Source organism: Rhinolophus sinicus, chromosome 3 (genome assembly GCF_057876585.1).
Source record: "Rhinolophus sinicus isolate RSI-liver-muscle chromosome 3, RSI-T2T, whole genome shotgun sequence".
NCBI classification, from domain to species: domain Eukaryota; kingdom Metazoa; phylum Chordata; class Mammalia; order Chiroptera; family Rhinolophidae; genus Rhinolophus; species Rhinolophus sinicus.
The window spans coordinates 104,412,471-104,430,268 of NC_142503.1; the positions used below are offsets into that span (position 1 = coordinate 104,412,471).

The window sequence follows — 17,798 nt, forward strand, 5'->3', positions numbered from 1 at the left end:
CTGTCTGAAAGCATGCCTACTGAGGCCCGAGGAGTGACAGGGTATTGTGCCTGCTAAGGAGTGGATCTCCTGTTGGCTGGTCCCCCATCTTGTCTACCTACACAGTGAGGTCATTTTTCGTTTTTCAGTGTGTCATACCAGTGTCATTAGCAAAAAGTAAAAAGGGAAATGAACTACTCTTAACCTTGTCCTAGTCATTAGAAGAAGAATCTGTCAGCTCTCAGTTAACCAAGGCAACTGGTAGAGTGGGGCAGGTGGTTTCTGAGTGAGATTGTAGATAAAATCTTAATTAACAATACAGACACTTATTAACTATATATAAGTAGGCTAATATTGTTACATATTTTATAATGTGGCTACCTCTGTGGGCAACTACATTCCTTTTGAGCTTTGAAGGTCCTCTCCCACTGTGACTAGAGAAGCCTGGCAGCTTCGTTTCTCTTTTTTTGCTCAGGTCAGGCAGTCAAAACTTTTCTGAAGCTACTAGCTGGGGAAGTAAGAGTGTCCTGTCACTTCTACTATGTCTTAACCACACAACTTTTAGTCACTTCCTAGATATTGAAAAGTTAACCATACTTATAAGACAAACATTAAGAATAGCTCTATTCTTCTAGATTAAAGTTTCTCTATTTGCTTTGTTTTAGCTGCCATTGAGGTTCAATGATGCCTTGGTACTTCGACAGCTTCGATACACCGGGATGCTGGAGACAGTGCGAATTCGCCAGTCAGGATACAGCTGCAAATACTCTTTCCAGGTTATACTTTTGAGTGATCTTTAAACATTTATGCACATCAAGTAAATTGTTCCTGTCTTGCTTATTTTTTATTGGGGGCTCACTTGTTTATTTCTCTTAATTCTTCCTTTCCCTTCCATCTTTTGTACTGTGTTCCCCTGAAAATAAGGGTAAGGGGGATCAAATATATGGTGATGGAAGGAGAACTGACTCTGGGTGGTGAACACACAATGAGATTTATAGATGATGTAATACAGAATTGTACACCTGAAATCTATGTAATTTTACTAACAATTGTCACCCCAATTAATTTAAAAAATAAATTAAAAAAAAAAAAGAACTAGCCGGACCATCAGCTCAAATGCGTCTTTTGGAGCAAAAATTAATATAAAACCCGGTCTTATATTATATTTTGTTAGATAAGACCTGGTCTTATAGTAAAATAAGACTGAGTCTTATATTAAGTTTTGCTCCAAAAGACGCATTAGAGTTGATTGTCTGGCTAGGTCTTGTTTTTGGGGAAACACCGTATACAGAATTATAGAGGCTGAGAGAACTCATTTCCATGGAATGGCAGCAATCTCATTAGCTTTTGTTATAATAGAACCAGTACTTGGCTATTCTCATTTGATCTGAGTTTTACTAACACTAAGTTTATTCATAACGTAGCAGTTCTTCACACTGATTATTCTAGTAATTGAAATCGTTCAATCAGGACTGTTTAGTTCCAAAGAAAAGATTCCATTAGATTTTTGCTAAAGGTTCTCAGCAGGATTTTCTTTCATAGGAAGCTGCCAGCAAGGCTCCTAGTCACTGTCATCAGCTTCTGCTGCTGTGGGTCTGGAAATTCTAGTGAAACTTCTCAGCAGCTGAGCAAGTTTTTGCTGTTACCAGGAGGAAAAGCTTCGTTCTCAGTTACACCCTGTATAGCTGCCAACTTTGCTTCTTTTTCTGTGAAAATTTCTGATTCTAGTTAAATAACTTTTTCTTTGGTGTTTAATACAGCTTTCTCAAAAGGGAGATTATTATTAGTGTCTGCCCTGTTTTCCTCCTCCATTCCCTTTTGATAATATAATGCTATATAGAACTCAGCCTCCCTCCCCCTCTTTACAAATTAACCTTTTGTAATATTTTAAGTTAACAAGTACTTTCTTGGTTTCGCCCTGTTTAAAAGAATCAGAAAGGGATCAATATAAGGACAGTTAGCTAAGTTTAGGATCTTGTGATTTTATAACATTTTCTTTTCATTTTTCAGGATTTTGTGAGCCACTTCCATGTACTTCTTCCTCGAAATATTATTCCATCCAAATTTAACATCCAGAATTTCTTCAGGAAAATAAATCTTAATCCAGATAATTACCAAGTTGGAAAATCCATGGTAAATATATTTCCAGCCCTTGTTAAAATTGAGTATATTTTTGTGTTTAAATAATAATGACAATTTTAGCCTATGAGAATGTTTTATAAAAAAACATAGTATAGCAGATGTCATGAGGAAAATGATTAGGCCAAGAAGTTTTTCTTAATAATTACATAGTCAATATTAATCAGAGAGCTTCTGGCCAATTTTCTAGTTCTGCCTATAATTTTAGCTGCCTAAAAATCATCTCTCTCTAGTGTTCTACTGTAATCTCCAACTCTCCTTGCCCAAAGTCACCTTATCCTGATTCCCCTACTGTCCTTAATTTGTCAGCTACTCTTTCTGTTATCCTTCTAGTTTCTTAGGCTGGAAACCATAATCTTATTTGGCTTACCCTTCAGTTTAATTCTTTTACAAAGTTCTGTTTTGTTTTTGTTTTCCCTCACAAATGATTCTCACATCTCTCCCCTTTTCTCCACTTCTGTTGATTGCTTCCATATTAATTCTATTTCTTTAGCTCTCACTTACATTTCTCTTACAGTACACAGATCCCTTATCTGGTTCCAGTCTTTTTGTCATTCCATTTAACTCACTCCACCCGTCGTATCAAAATCATCTTAATATACTTCTTTCTTTATGTTATCTTCTGACTCAGTAGTAATCTCCCGATAACCTCCTCACTAAATTCAAACATCTTTCTCTTTTTCAAGAACCTCCATATTGTGATTTTACACTATTTAATATTTTCATCATGAAGATTGTCTCCCATATGTGCCTTTATCATTATTTCCAACTCCAGGTTTTGTTCAGGCGGGGTCTGTTGTCTTATGCCTGTATTAGTTAATTGTTTTCATATTTGTGTGTCTAGTATCTATGTGCTCTTCTTAAAAAAAAAACTTGTTTTTGACAAAAATGGGAGGTGATGGATGTATTAATTAGTTTGATTGTGGTAATCATTTCACAATGTACATATACATTAAAATAATCACATTAAATATATACAGTTTTTAATATCTACCTGCTCTTAAAGGTGAGTGCAAATCCTGTTTCCTAAAGGACTATGCCTAAGTTATCTTTGTATCCCCGTAAATCCCTAAAGTTTTTTTAATAGAACGAAGGAGTAAGTAAACTGATTACTAGCTCTGAGCAGCAACAAGCATACTCGGTTTCAAAAAGAATTATTATTGGTGTATTCGTGTTGTGATCAAACTTTAAGATCTATGGTTCTCAATTTATTCCCCCACCCGAGCATCCTTGAAAAATATGATGTGCTACCAGTAGCACATTGACTCATGATAGTGGTGAATTTCTCAAGGGAAGGGAATAATGTATCGATTTAATCTCTGGCACTGGGATATTTGTACTCATACTTACCGTCTCATTTCCCCTTCTATGTCTGATGTCTCATTTCCAATTTGAGAATGACTACTTTGGATAAATCTGTAGATATATTTATTGGTACTGCTTTTACACATCTGCCACTGTATTTGTTCATGTCTAAAAAAGCTTATCAGAGAAATACATTTCTCACATTTTCTTAAACTACATTCCTTACCTTTCTTCGTCCTGGTAGGTGTTCCTGAAAGAGCAGGAACGGCAGCACCTACAGGATCTGCTTCACCAAGAGGTGCTCCGCAGAATCGTGCTGCTGCAGCGATGGTTCCGGAGCCTGCTATGCAGGCAGCATTTCCTCCGCCTGAGACAGGCGTCCGTTATTATCCAGGTGGGGAGCAAGGGATGCCTTGCATGAGATTGGCTAGTTTATTTGACCTTTGTTTTAGTAACCAGAACTATTTTGTGGTGAAACAAATAAAATATAAAAGTTACTCAGAGATGAGAATGTGTCCTACTCATTTTTGAAATGTTGATAGCACCCGGCAGATTACCGGGCCTGAAATAATAGACTGTTGATGGAGCTGAATTTAAATTAAATTGAATGTATAGTTATAATGGCTTATGAGTTATGATTAGGGGCAAAGGAGTTATGAACCTAATTTTTATTGACAGTTATTTTTATTTAATAGTTTTCTGAGTGATATTTGAGAGCTATACATACATTGCTATTGTGTATTCATCTTGGATTATAGGTACCTTATTTCACATTTATTTGGTTTTATTTTCTCCCTCATTGGTTTATATGATGGCTGTTTTCCATAGGACCGTGTCTATTTGTACAGGAAAATCTTTAATATCTTAAACTTTGAAATGTGTACATGTTGACCTTAAACCCAAGAATACTGGCAAATTGTAGCATGAGAATGTAATGTAATATGTTTAAATTAATTTGTGGGGCATGAAAGCATCAAAAATTTTTAAATTATTTTAAGTTCTATTAATGTAATTAACTTCATCAAGGTTATATTATCTAAAATAGTTGTTTTAACAGAGCATATCTAGAAAACTTTTTAAAATAGCTGTTTAGCTACTTTCTAATTATAAGAAAATTTCTTTTTTCTTGTTTCTGTGAAAATGTCGCAAAAGATATGACAATAGTTTCTATTCTTTTGTCTTCCCCACAGCAATTCTGGAGGAATTACCAGAAGCAAGTCAGAAATGCATCTGTGCAGAAAGATGCTTTAGTTAAAGCTAGTGCAGCTACTCTTCTCCAAGCTTCCTGGCGTGCTCACGTAGAGAGGCAGCGGTATTGGGAGCTGCGGACTGCAGCCATCATCATTCAGCAGAGATGGCGGGAGCACTGTAGGCGGAGGCACATGGCTGCCATCTGCATACAGGCAAGATGGAAAAGCTACAGGGAAAGTAAGAGGTATCAAGAGCAAAGAAACAAAATTATCCTTTTGCAGTCAATATGTAGAGGATTCAGAGCAAGACAAAGGTAATCTTTGTTGTTACAGTAATTACTTTTTCTTCCCAAGTATGTTGTTTATACCTCTGCTCTAACATATTAGAATTGGTTTATGTACAATTTGTCTTCTCCACTAAACTGATACTCCTAGCAATTTTAACCCACATTGTGTGGTTTATAATAGAAGCTAAGTGTTTATTGAATTAAATTGGATTGAAAACCTACATGGTCTGTGGTTGTAACTCTAATTAAGAGTCAACTTTTACATTGGGTTGAATCTTTAAAAATTGTCCATATTGAACTGTTTTTACTTTTAGAAACTTGAATTTCAGGTTTTAAGGTTTACTTTAAAATAAGGATATTATTAAATGAGAGCTTTACTTCTAATTCAATTTACTTTGTTTTTTGTAGAATGCCCAATTAGGAACAGTGCACTTAATGAAATATAATCTCATTTGTGAAGTAGAATTATGAAGTGTGCATCCATATTAGTTTGAGAAATACTTAGGTGTTATAAAAAGAAAATTTTGAGATTTTTCGTTTTTCTTCTTAAATTCTCAGTAAATGTATTCTCTCTAGTGGTATCCAAGAGATATCTCTAACCCACTTTTTTCTATTTTTATATAGATTTAAAGCTTTAAAAGAACAAAGACTAAGAATAACAAAACTAGAACTTGGTTTGATGAGTATTGAGCCCTATGGAGCTCTGAAAATTCAGGGTTCAGACCCGTCAGAATGGGAGGATTGTTCCTTTGACAACAGAGTAAAAGCCATAGAGGAATGTAAATCTGTGGTAGAGAGTAATCGCATTAGTTCAGTGGACTGCTTGAAGGAGCCCCCAAACAAGCGACAGGAGAGAGCCATGAGCCACAGTGGTGTGGACTTGCAGGAAGATGTGATTGTAAGAGAGAGACCCAAGTCCTTGGAGGATCTCCACCAGAAAAAAGTAGGTCGGGCCAAAAGAGAAAGTCGGAGAATGAGGGAACTGGAACAAGCTATATTTAGCTTGGAGCTGCTGAAAGTCCGTTCTCTAGGTGGTGTGTCTCCTTCAGAAGAACGTAGGTGGTCTACGGAACTGATGCCTGAGGGCCTTCAGTCTCTACAGGGGACACCTGACAGTGAAAGCTCTCAAGGAAGCTTGGAACTTTTGAGCTGTGAGGAAAGCCAAACGAGCAAACGGGAATCCTTAATTTTAGATGAAAGGGACTTGCAGTTTCTGTCACCTAAGATACCTAGCAGTCCAAAACCTGATTCACAGGGCAGTGCCCTCAGTGCCTCACATGAGACTGACTACTCACTGATTCAAAAGGGGGCACCTTCTGACTCAGTGCATTTGAAAAATGGGACTACGAAGGAAAGCCTGGTCTGCAGCTCTGAATCTATTTCGTGTAAGCCACAGCTGAGAGATTCCTTTATTTCAAATAGCCTGCCTACATTTTTTTATATTCCCCAACAAGACCCACTGAAAACAAGTTCCCGACTAGACGCAAGTATCCAGAGAAACAAACTATTGGAAAGTGAAGAAACACTTCCAGCTCTTACTTTGGATATCAACAGGGAAACCAGAAAGTATCACTTCTCAGGAGAAAATCAAGGTGTTGCTTCTTTGACTACAGATTCTTCTAACACTGTGCTGAAGAAGTTAGAAAAGCTAAACACTGAGAAGGAAGAAAGACAAAAGCAGTTGCAGCAGCAGAATGAAAAAGAGATGATGGAACAGATTCGTCATCAAACAGATATTTTAGAGAGGGAGCGTAAAGCCTTCAAGACAATTGAAAAGCCAAGAGGTGGGGAGTCTTTCCTGGTACCATCTTTCCATCAATCAAAGCAAAGAGTAGAGAGGCCATCCTCTGTCATCCTGAATACCCCAAATAAGGAAGAACCCAGTGTACTACGGCCTCCGTCAGTAACTGTAAAAGATTCAGCTCTTGCTCCAAAAGACAGTCCCTCTGTTCACTTACCCCCCAGGGACCGACCCGTCACCCTGTTCTTTGAAAAAAAAGGAGGCCCATGCCAATCTAGTACAGTCAATGACTTATCCAGGACAGACAGAATGTGCACCCAAGTTAATGTAGCCTGCAAACTCTCTAATAATCGCATTTCAAAAAGAGAACAATTTAGGCCAACTCAGTCTTATGGCCATACATCTTATGACCCTTCCAGAGATGGAACTACTAGGGCCATTTTCTTCACGCCAAAGGACAATATGAATATTTCCCTGTAAGTAAATGTTTGTTTATTTTTATGTATAAATGGGAAACTTTTTGGAGAATTTCACAGGCACACCTCAGAGATAACTGCGGGTTCGGTTCCAGACCACCGCAATAAAGCGAATATCACAATAAAGCGCATTGTAATCTTTTTGCTGGTGGAAGGTCTTGCCTTTAATTTTTAAAAATCACAACATCTGTGAAATGCAGTAAAACCAGGTATGCCTGTATTATGGTGCCTTGATCTGCTTCAGCTGTTTGTATGGGTGCTACTCAAATTAGCCATTTTCTCTGGGTAAAAAATTCCCTAATTGTTGATTCCACCAGCCACTTGAAATTAGATAGAATTATAGCCTGGGAGTCTTTGCCTGAGCACCGATACAGAGTTTTTGGTTCCTCCCCATTGAGTGTGAGAGCATTTGTGAAGGTAAGTGCAGTGCCTGGAAACACAGCAGGCATCCAGCCAATGCTGGGTGCCCTCCAGCTGGTAGGTATAGCTGGCCAGCTTGTTAGTGTCAGGCTGAAAGTTAATGTGCTTTGTCACTCTGTCGGCTACTTTTGTTCTTCATTAAGTTCTTTGTACTTTTTTTGTGGTAAAAAACACATAACATAAAATTGACCACCTTAACCATTTTTAAGTGTACAATACAGTAGTGTTAACTATTGCATGCTGTTGTGCAACAGATCTCTAGAACGTTTTCATCTTGCACAAACTCTGTGACCCATGGAACAACTCCCTCTTCCCCGTCACCCCAAACCCCTGAAAACCACCATTCTCCTTTCTGTTTCTAAGAGTTTGACTGCGTTAGATACCTCATATAAGTGGATGTTCTTTTAAGCTTTATGCTTTTATACTTTTATCGTTCTTATACTTTTAAGTTTTCTTAACTACCATGTTTCCCCGAAAATAAGACCTAGCTGGACAATCAGCTCTAATGCATCTTTTGGAACAAAAATTAATATAAGACCCGGTCTTATTTTACTATAATATAAGACTGGGTATAATATAATATAGTATAATGTAATATAATATAAAACAAAATATAGTATAATATAATATAATATAATATAATATAATATAATATAATATAATATAATATAATACCAGGTCTTATATAATATAATATAAGACTGGGTGTTATACACTGGTTAAAAATGGAGATCGCTGAGCTGCTGTTAGCTAGGAAAGCTTTTCATTTAGTTAGGTTTGTTTAGGGATTACTACATAGAGCAAAGGACAAGATAACCTCTTACAGCCTCTAGTCCTTCATTTATAAAAATTAAATAGAATATTTTGAGTGGAAGAGCATTTAGTCTGCCAACTCATAGGTTAGTGTCTACTTTAAACCTCGCACTATGCTAGAAGGTAAGGTAAGATTCTCAGTGAGCTTAAAGTCCTGCTAAGGAGAGATGAGCAATATATTGTTGATAAATTTTAAGACTCATGGTACTGAGTTATTACCATGTTTCCTCCAAAATAAGACCTAACCGGAAAATAAGCTCTAGCATGATTTTTCAGGAAATGACATCCCCTGAACATAAGACCTAATGCGTCGTTTGGAGCAAACCTTAATATAAGACCCAGTCTTATTTTTGGGGAAACACGGTATAGGTAACTGGAACCATGAAAGTGTAGGTTCTATTCAGATTTTCATTAGACACTGACATCCCTTTCTACATGTAATTTAATGACAAAGCAGTCACATCATGTAGTTATTCAAGCAAAATTAAAATTTCACAAGATAACACTATACCATCTGTATAATTTCGGGCATGCTTCTTTTAGCTTAATAACAATTTCTTATCCTGCTAATGTTGATTTTATTCTGTATTAATTGCCTTCTTTTTCTCAACAACTTCTTTTTTGTAAATATAATCTGTGTTTTTAGGCCCCGTTCCCTGCCTGAAACACACCTCCTTAAGTATAAGACCGATCTCCCTTTTTAACCAGAGTAGGATCAAGCCTGGCCATCCTAGTTTGTCCGAAAAGACTCCCTTTTGGCCTTAAAATCTCTCTTGCCCCAGTTGAGTCTATTGGCCTTTGATTTGTTCTTCAAAGAAACGAGTTTTAAAACTAAGACAATAGATGAAAGCTACAGAAAGATTATAGAAAGAAAATTTGCTAACGAATAAGGAACCATCTCAATATAAAACAAAGTAATGAGGTCCTCATCACTGGATGACTACTTATCAGGTATTTTATGATTAGAATAAAAGACCTCTTCTAAGATTAATTCTCAAGATTTGGGGATTTGGTTTTTTCCTTTCTCATCACTAAATCCATTTCATTTCTTGAGCTAATTCTGCTGCTGCTATTCTTAGACATATGTCATCATAGTGGAATATACCCAATGATTAGCAGGGCCTCTAGTAATTCATTCATGCATGTAAATTATTGATAATGGTATAAATTAGGTAGGCAGAATAATTGTGATACATTGAAAAAGATCTGGAAATATTTATGGAATTTGCTGGAATTCTTTGACCTTACTTGTTAGACTATAGTTCTTGCTATACTTTAAGATTCCTGCCATGGGATATGTACTGGGAATTAAAATGTAATCTGCTTTTTTTTTCTATCCTAAGTGTCAACAAGGAAGCCTTAAACAGTGGAAATCCTCAACTCCATAAACAAGATGAACCAACTTGGAAACCTGTGAAATTAATTGGGCCGGGCCAAGGAGAGGTAAGTATTGAATTTTGTTTATCTTCTGTGCAAAATAGATGCACACTACTCTGGAAATTATTATTCTTGTAGATAGAGCATCTCATTTACTCCCAAGAGTTTATAGAGAAAGAAGCCATGAGTTAGGCCTTTTACGTAAGGAGGTGTACTTCTGGCAGGGAATGGTGCCTAAAAACCCAGATTATATTTATAAAAAAAGAAGTTACTGAGAAAAAGGAGGCTATTTATGCAAGTGACTTTGGTGATTGATTATGGCAGCGAAAGATGGCTTCCTTGGCTCTGGAGAAGAACAGTGTAGTTTAGCTTCCGTTCTCCTCTCTTGTCCAGAGTAATGCATACGGATTGGTTGTGGTCATCTCATCACTTCTAGTGGAAAGGGCATGGTGGGTGGAGGGGTGTTTCAAGAAATTCATGAGCTCTCTGATGTCTTTCATTGGCATCATCTCCAAAACACCCAAAACAAAACATTGTTGTGTTATTTGTTTTATCATTTGGTCAAGCAGGTTGCCAGACCGGCCCATAAAAAGAAAGCTCGAATGGCGCGGACGCGCTCCGATTTCTTGACTAGAGGTACTTTGGCCGATGGGGAGGGGGAAACAGAGGAAGATGATTACGATGACAATGTTGAGCCCCTTCTGTCCCTTGAGCAGCCTCCTCACTCTGAGCGAGGGCCTGCACCCAGCCTGGGGCAGGCCTCTCACAGTGACTCCGAAATGGTAATTGTACAGCAATATAAGAAAACAGGCAACGAACAAGTCTGATGGGTGTAGTCTGCTAATCTACAGCTAACCTTCACAGCTTCTTCCCGTGTAATGGTTTGTCCATGGGAAACCTCAGTGAACACAGCAAGTAGGGAACTTTTGTTTTAACAGGACTCGGATAAAGGGCACTTGAACTATAGTGTCTGTCACATCATAAATGAGGCGGCATTAGAGTGAACGTACTGTGTTTCCCCAAAAAGAAGACCTACCCTGAAAATAAGCCCCAGTTAAGATCATCAGCCAGATGGACGCATTTAGTACGTTATGACGATGTTCCAGAAGAAGATGACATAACTGTATTTGAATAAATGTAGATTGTTGTATGTGAAAAAATAAGACATCCCCTGAAAATACGCCCTAATGTGTCTTTTGGAGCAAAAGTTAATATGAGATCTGGTCTTATTTTCGGGGAAACACGGTAGCACTGATGTAGAAATTCTCTGTTGTGTCTTGAAAGGTCTAGAGCAGTGGCCCTCTGATTTTTTTTCTGTAAAGAGCCAGATAATAAACCTGTTAGACTTTGTGAGTTGCACAGTCTCAGTTATTACTACTTAACTGCCACTGTAGAGTGAAAACAGCTGCAGATGTAAGCACATGGGCATGGCTGTGTGCCAGTAAAGCTGTTTACAAAACAGGCCGCAAGCTGTGTTTGACCTGCTGGTTCTAGTTTACTGATCCCACCTGGTCTAGTGAGTAGGGTGTGTGTTAAACAATCAATTAAAATAACTTTAATTAAATGGTATTCTCTCTTTTTTTTTGCCTTTAAACTTGCTTCCCCTTCCTAATTTTTTAGTAATAGAAAATAAACATGAATTTTAAAAACTGCCAAATTTTTGCAATGCCAAAAATGTCCCCCTGGACTAACCCTGCCAAGTAGAAAGCAGTATATAGTGTGAGTTTGTATTAGTCACAAATTATAGCGTTGGGGTTAGGTTTTTTTTATAAAGCTGCACTATTTTGACTAAGAAAATAACTTATCATATCTCAACCAAAATTTGGTATATATAGTTTGACAAATATGAATGTATTTGTGGATGTAAAGTGTTTGATTTTGGAATTGTCCTGGAAAATGCACAAATGCAAGGAAGGACCCTGTATATCTGATATATACTAAAACATTATCACTGATAAAATGGAGTGATATGCATTTTACTTCTGTGCGTATCCTTAATTCAATTGGCTCTCTAATGTTCATCTTTAGCATCTCTAAATTATAGGAGGAAAATTTTAAGGTGGCCACCTTTTGACGTATTAAATATTTTATCCTTGATCTGTTTTCTGCTCTTTGTGCCAAAGATCTAGTTAATTAAAATTTTTTGCTAATTTTGAGAATACCCTCATTGTGTTTATTTTTTGTTGGAGACAGACTCAGTTTTTAAATGATAATATTGATAGTCTAAGACAGAAAAATGCATGACCAGTTCTCTAATTAGATAAATGAGTCATTACCCTGAGCCAAACTGTAGAATTGTAAAAGTTAGAAACAACCTGTATATCCATTGATAGGTATAATAAAGCCAAATCTCTTTCTTCCCAGTGTAGGATAAAATAACTCCACTTTGGAGATGCCCAATTTTTGAGTATAAACAAAACTATACTTTTATCATATGATTAGTAGTTAAAGATGAAATTATGTCATGAAGCAAACTAATTTTAATGAAAAGTACTGCTTACATATTTTTTTAGTACAAATAGGGAGCATACTTAATTTATTTTGTAAAGCATACAGAGAATTTTCATTTGTGGAAGAACTTAGAATTTTGCTGTTTTGTTCCTGAGAATTTCCTTTGTCACAAACCTTAGTCCTTTCGATGGTAGAATTCTTTCTCACTGAGAACTCTTACTGAGATGAACCAGGAAGTTGGGCTTTCTGCTCGGAGCCTTCGGCCCCTTGAAGGGTGCCAGCCGGTAGCCTCTGCCTGGGATTCTGTTCACTGCTTGACAGTCACTGCATGCCTGTAGTTGTAGCGCACCCCCTGCACAGCGTGTTAGTCACCTCTCCAGCTTTCTCCCTGTCCTTGGGTTTCATCACTAGCTATTTTAAGAGCAGGTGGTGGTGGTCGTTTCTGATGGACACTTGCATGAAGAGGCTTTGCTTTCTAGAATATGCTGATGGATACTTATTGGGGTTGGGGGTGGGGAGGGTAGGAACAATTTTAAAGTGTGTTTGTATTTGTTTAACTTGAAAATATGCCATGTTCTAATGTTACCTGATACTGTGTAGATGAAGATTAATTGTTTCTAACTGGAATCTACTGAATTCTCAAAATCGAGATAACTCCAAATTTTAAATGGGCTTGAATTTCTGGGCTCATGGATTTTTAAAAACTGGATAGTTGCTTTTTTTCTTCCCCCGTGGACAAAGTGATCCTTTCAGTGACATTTGCTAAGGAGTGTGTGATTCAGTCTTGGAAGAAATATCTAATGGGATAGAGTTCTAAATGAATTACCTGAAGGGGATTTGATAACTTTGACCTCCTGAGTTGATGAGTTGTTAACCACTTGTTAACTGAGACAACAGAGGTAGTTTCCCTCCTTTAAACTGGTGTTTTTTTTTAATTTTTTTAATTTCCTACTTTAACTCTGCCTTTTTAATAACTGTTTAGTTTCTGTATGCTGCTCTCACTCAGTTCTTATATCCACTCTGTTGGCTGTTACCCAAAAAGGATGACATGTTCTGCTAAGCAGTATTTTTAAGGTGGCTTTCATATAGTATTTTAGTCTCTCAGTCTTCTGAATGGTGAGTTAGTAAAATCATTTCTATCCTTATTTGTAGGATTGGTATAAGCACATTAACATTTTCTCTGCCTAGTTTCTTCTTCAGACTAACCCACTCATTTCTATGGGTATGACTCCCAAATAGCTCTCCAGAATTTGTCTTCTTTATCTCCAATAGGATAAAACAAAATGCCTCATTTCCCCCACAAAACTGTGGTCACTTCTTATATTTTTATTTCTATTTGTTATTCTCTGAGATGCTCTCCAATCCTTACCTGTGTTGAATGTTTCTTCTTTCCACTGTCCACTCCAAAAAAAAAAAAAAAAAAAAGAAACCTGTCAGAAAAATCTGTTAATCAAGCAAGACTAAGTTTATTAACTTATTTTACAGTAAGTGAAAATTCACCTTGACTAGGTCTTAGTAACTGCTCAGAAAAGGGAAGTCAGGAGAGGATGTTGATAGGAGTTTAGGACCTCGGCTAGTGATTTGGAGGTGAGTATTGCAAGTTGAAAAACCAGTTGGTACTGAACAACGTTCACAACTTCAGAGGTTTGGATTGGTGGCCCCTGGATAGCAGCCACACTTGTTGAATACACTTAGTATTTATATATGCATTTTATTCCCCCCAAAAGGCAGGGGCAATTTATGGCATTGTGACACTCTGCTATTTGAAGATACGGTAGAATTTCCCTGTGAAACCATCTGGGATTGGTACTTTTGAGTTGCATAATTCCTTCATAAGTCCCTCTGTTTCTTCTAGGGAAATTAGTCTTTCAAGCTTTCTATCTAATGGGGTCAGTTTTGGTAAATATTTTTTTTCTTATGACATTATCCACTTCATCTAACTTTTTAGATTTATCTGCATAGAGGTCTTGAAAGTAGGCCCTTAGGATTTTTAAAAATTATCTATTTCAGTGGTTATTTCCTGTTTGTCATTTTCCATTTTTCTTTAAGTTAGCTAGTCATTTGTATGTTTTATTAATTTTTTTCCAAAATAACAGGATTTTGATTTATTTATTATATCCACTCCCCCCCCCCCCCATTCTCTACTGATTTCTGCTTTTACCTTTATTATTTATTTCCTTTTCTTTTGTTTTGCTTTCTTATTTTTCTAGCTTTTGGATTGGGGGTTTGAAGCATTTATTTTTATTAATACAAGTTTTTAAGGCTGTAAGGTTTCCTCTGATAACTACTTTAGATGTGTCTTATTTATTCTAATGTGTAAAGTTTTTAATTTTTAAGAAAAATGTAATTTCAGTTTATATTTTTACCCAAAACTTGTGTAATAAATTTTTCTTTTTAGTTTTCAGAGGAAGAGCCTTTTTGTTTTTAAATTTTTTTAGTTTCTAGTTTTATTACATTGTGATCAGAGTATTTGTAATGTTTCTATTTGGTCAAATTTACCAGTATTTTGTTTTACTTAATATGTGGTCAGTTTTTGTGAATACCATGTGCAATTGATAAGGTGTATTCTCTATTCAGAGTGTAAAATTTCAATACATATCCTCAATCTCTACCTTATTGATTGTGTTGTTTGTCTTCTATATCCTTATTATTTTTTTCTACACTTGATTTCTCTTATGTGGAGAATGTGGTGTTAAAATCGCCTATTATTCATTGTGAATTGTGGCTTTTAGTATTAAAAAACGTCCTTGGTCACACTTAATGCCTTTTGTTTGAATTCTACTTAAATAGTAATATCACCCTCGGTTTTCTTCTTATTTCTGTTTGCCCAGAATACTTTTGGTCATTCTTTTATTTTCAGCCTGTTGTCACCCTTTTGTTTTAGATATGTGTTTTGTATGCAGTATAGTTTGGTCCTGCTTTGTGAGACAAATTCAATTTTTTTTCCCTCCATAGATGAGTTAAATCTATTTATATTTATTGATACAACTGATAGATTCAGTCTGAACTCGTATAATTTTATATTATGTATTACATTAAATTGGCTGTGTTTTGTTACATGTTTATTTTATTTTTTAATGTCTTTTGATATTTAGGGAGGGTTGTGTTCTTGTTCTATTGGCATATACCTTTCTTAAATGCCTTTAACTCACTATTTTTATTTAACCAATTACTCTAGTCATTTTTTAATGACTAATATTCTTTAATTCTCACCTACTGTGACCCAACTATTTATGAATTATCTAGTCTCTACTTTTCTTCTCCCTTCTACAAAGTAGATTTCTACTTTGTCAGAACATGTAATTTTGCATGTTATTCTTTCACCCTCCTCCCCACCCTTGTTTTTATCTCACATCTATGTTAAATATATTAAATGATCACCTTAAATATTTTGCTGAAGTTTCCCTATTTATCTCTTGTTTGGGTGAAGCTCTTCCCCTAGTAGATTGATTATTCATGAAGAGCTCATACATGCAGAATCCTGAGTTTTTTGTAAAAGCTTGATGTTTGAAGGGACATCTTGGCTACATATAAAATTCTTGATTCATACTTTCTTTCCCTGAGTTTTTTGAAAATGCTAATTTATTGTTGTTTTGCTTTACTTGTTATTTTTGGTAAATCTATTGCCAGCCTAATTCTCTTGCCCTTATAAGTTATTTGATCCTTTTACTTGGAGACCTTCAGAACTTTTTCTTTATATTTAAAGTTTAGGATATGTCTTTCAGTTGATCATTACAGATTAATGAATGCAGGACTCTGCCAACATACAAATTCTAGTCTTGCCTTATTTTCAAAAATCTCTTGAGATTTTTGAAAGGTTTTCATGGATTATAGTTTTAAATTTTAGTTGTGTTCTATTGTTTTGTTTTTTCTTGTTTAGAGACTCCAATTATAAATAAATTTTTTCTTCTTTTCCTGTCTTCCATTTCAGCCATCTTCTCTCTGATCCTTTTGACTTATTTCTTTATATCACTTTATATTCTTCATTATCTTCCTGCCTTTGTTCAGTCCACTTTAAATTTACATTTGTGCTTTTTTCCTTTAGGCATCTTATAAATTAGTCTTCACTATCTTTTTATTTCTTTTCTGAGCTCATTCAACTCTCATTTCTTCCTGGTGTTTCATATATATGAAGATATTTAATTCATTTTTGAGTTACAGTTTTCTGCTTCATGCTTGTTGTTTTGGGGGGTTGGGTTAATCAACTTAGTTGTTTTGGTTGTCATTTTGGTTTTCGTTTTGTTTTCTTATTGTAGCTTGTATAGATTTTGTATGTTTTAATTTATTCATTTTGTGCAATTGAGGTAGTTTATAGAGCTTTCTCTTCTGCCAGTGTAATAAAGTTCAGTTTCTTTTACAGACAGCCTGTGTTGGGTTTGTTTGTTTTTGTGGTGGTGGAGGCAATTGTTGAGTCCTCCATTATTTTGCTTCTCTTTTTCTGTGCTGGATTGTAAATTTTCCCCTCCTACTGTTTTCCTGTTCACTGCTCAATCTCCAGAGGGCACCCCTTCCTTCCTTTTTACTTTCTTTTTCTTCAGAAGAAATACCTCTATGTCACCTTGAATCAGGTGCCATTTTAAGGTCTTTCTTTAGTCAGTTCTCTCTAATCTACCAATACTGAATAATATTTGTTTCAGTTTTGAGTCATTATAGATGGATTGAATTTATTTCTCCTCATTCTCAGTATATATTCTTCCTTCTTTGCATGCCTAGTTATTTCTTACTGGATGCCTGACTGTGGATTTTGCATTGTTAGATGCTGGATACTTTTGTACTTGATTAATATTCTTGAGCCTGTTAAATCCAGCAATATTCCAGAGCTTTGTTTTAAAAGCAACTTGGTCCTTTTAAGTCTTCCTTTTAAGATTTGTTAGGCTTACTGTACTGAATATTGGAAATTTGCCAAGAGAATACATTTCAGGTGCTCTCACCACCAAAGGAAAAAAAAGGTAACCATATGATGAAATGATATGTTAATTAGCTTGACTGAAGTAATACTTTTACTATTTATATGTAAATAAAATAATCACGTTTGTACACCTTAAATGTATACAATTTTTATTAAATAAAATAAAGATTTGTTTGGCTCAAACAGAGCAGTAGTTAGTCCAGACTATAGAGGCAAGATTCTGTGTACTTCACACAAAGGCCGGGAACCCTAAAGTTATGTACTCTGGCTCGGGCAGAGGCACTATTCCTGGCCTCCTGTGAATGTGGAGCGCTGTTACCTTTCATCCTTTCAGCTGTCCTTTTCCTCATCGTGGGAAGTTTTCTGACACAGAAGTGTTGACTAGTACTCAGCTACATACTCAGCTACATACAAAGTGTTTTCTTGGTGCAGCAGTCTCCCTTCTAGTACTCTGTCTTTGGTTTCTAGTTACCTTGATTTCTCTGGACTTTTCAGCTTCGTGTGTTCAACTCAGAGACTCTGCTGAGATTCACCTGGCTTCCCCCTCCCTGTGTCGCAGCCTGGAAACTATCTCAAGTTACTGAGTTGGGGCAGATGCAGGACTCACTTCCTTTGTTTCCCATCTCTCAGGATAACTTTCTATCTTCTTGATAACTGCTGTTTTATATTATTTTGTATGGGTTTTAATTTTGTTTCTGTTTTTGTTTTTGG

The 17,798-nt window shown here is 36.1% G+C and overlaps 1 protein-coding gene across 18 annotated transcripts in view; it reads left to right on the top strand.

Annotated features, from left to right (window-relative positions):
- MYO9A (myosin IXA) overlaps positions 1–17,798 on the top strand; it is a 265,016-nt gene that overhangs the window by 172,350 nt on the left and 74,868 nt on the right. For 10 of the 18 annotated variants that reach the window (XM_074328212.2, XM_074328213.2, XM_074328218.2 and 7 more), the window contains 7 exons: positions 645–755; positions 1,990–2,112; positions 3,668–3,817; positions 4,614–4,927; positions 5,525–7,117; positions 9,694–9,793; positions 10,294–10,509. In XM_074328212.2, coding sequence (XP_074184313.2) covers positions 645–755; positions 1,990–2,112; positions 3,668–3,817; positions 4,614–4,927; positions 5,525–7,117; positions 9,694–9,793; positions 10,294–10,509 — 2,607 coding nt within the window. The remainder of the gene's footprint in view (positions 1–644; positions 756–1,989; positions 2,113–3,667; positions 3,818–4,613; positions 4,928–5,524; positions 7,118–9,693; positions 9,794–10,293; positions 10,510–17,798) is intronic. The other 8 variants (XM_019735965.3, XM_019735964.3, XM_074328222.2 and 5 more) reach the window with 2 other exon arrangements.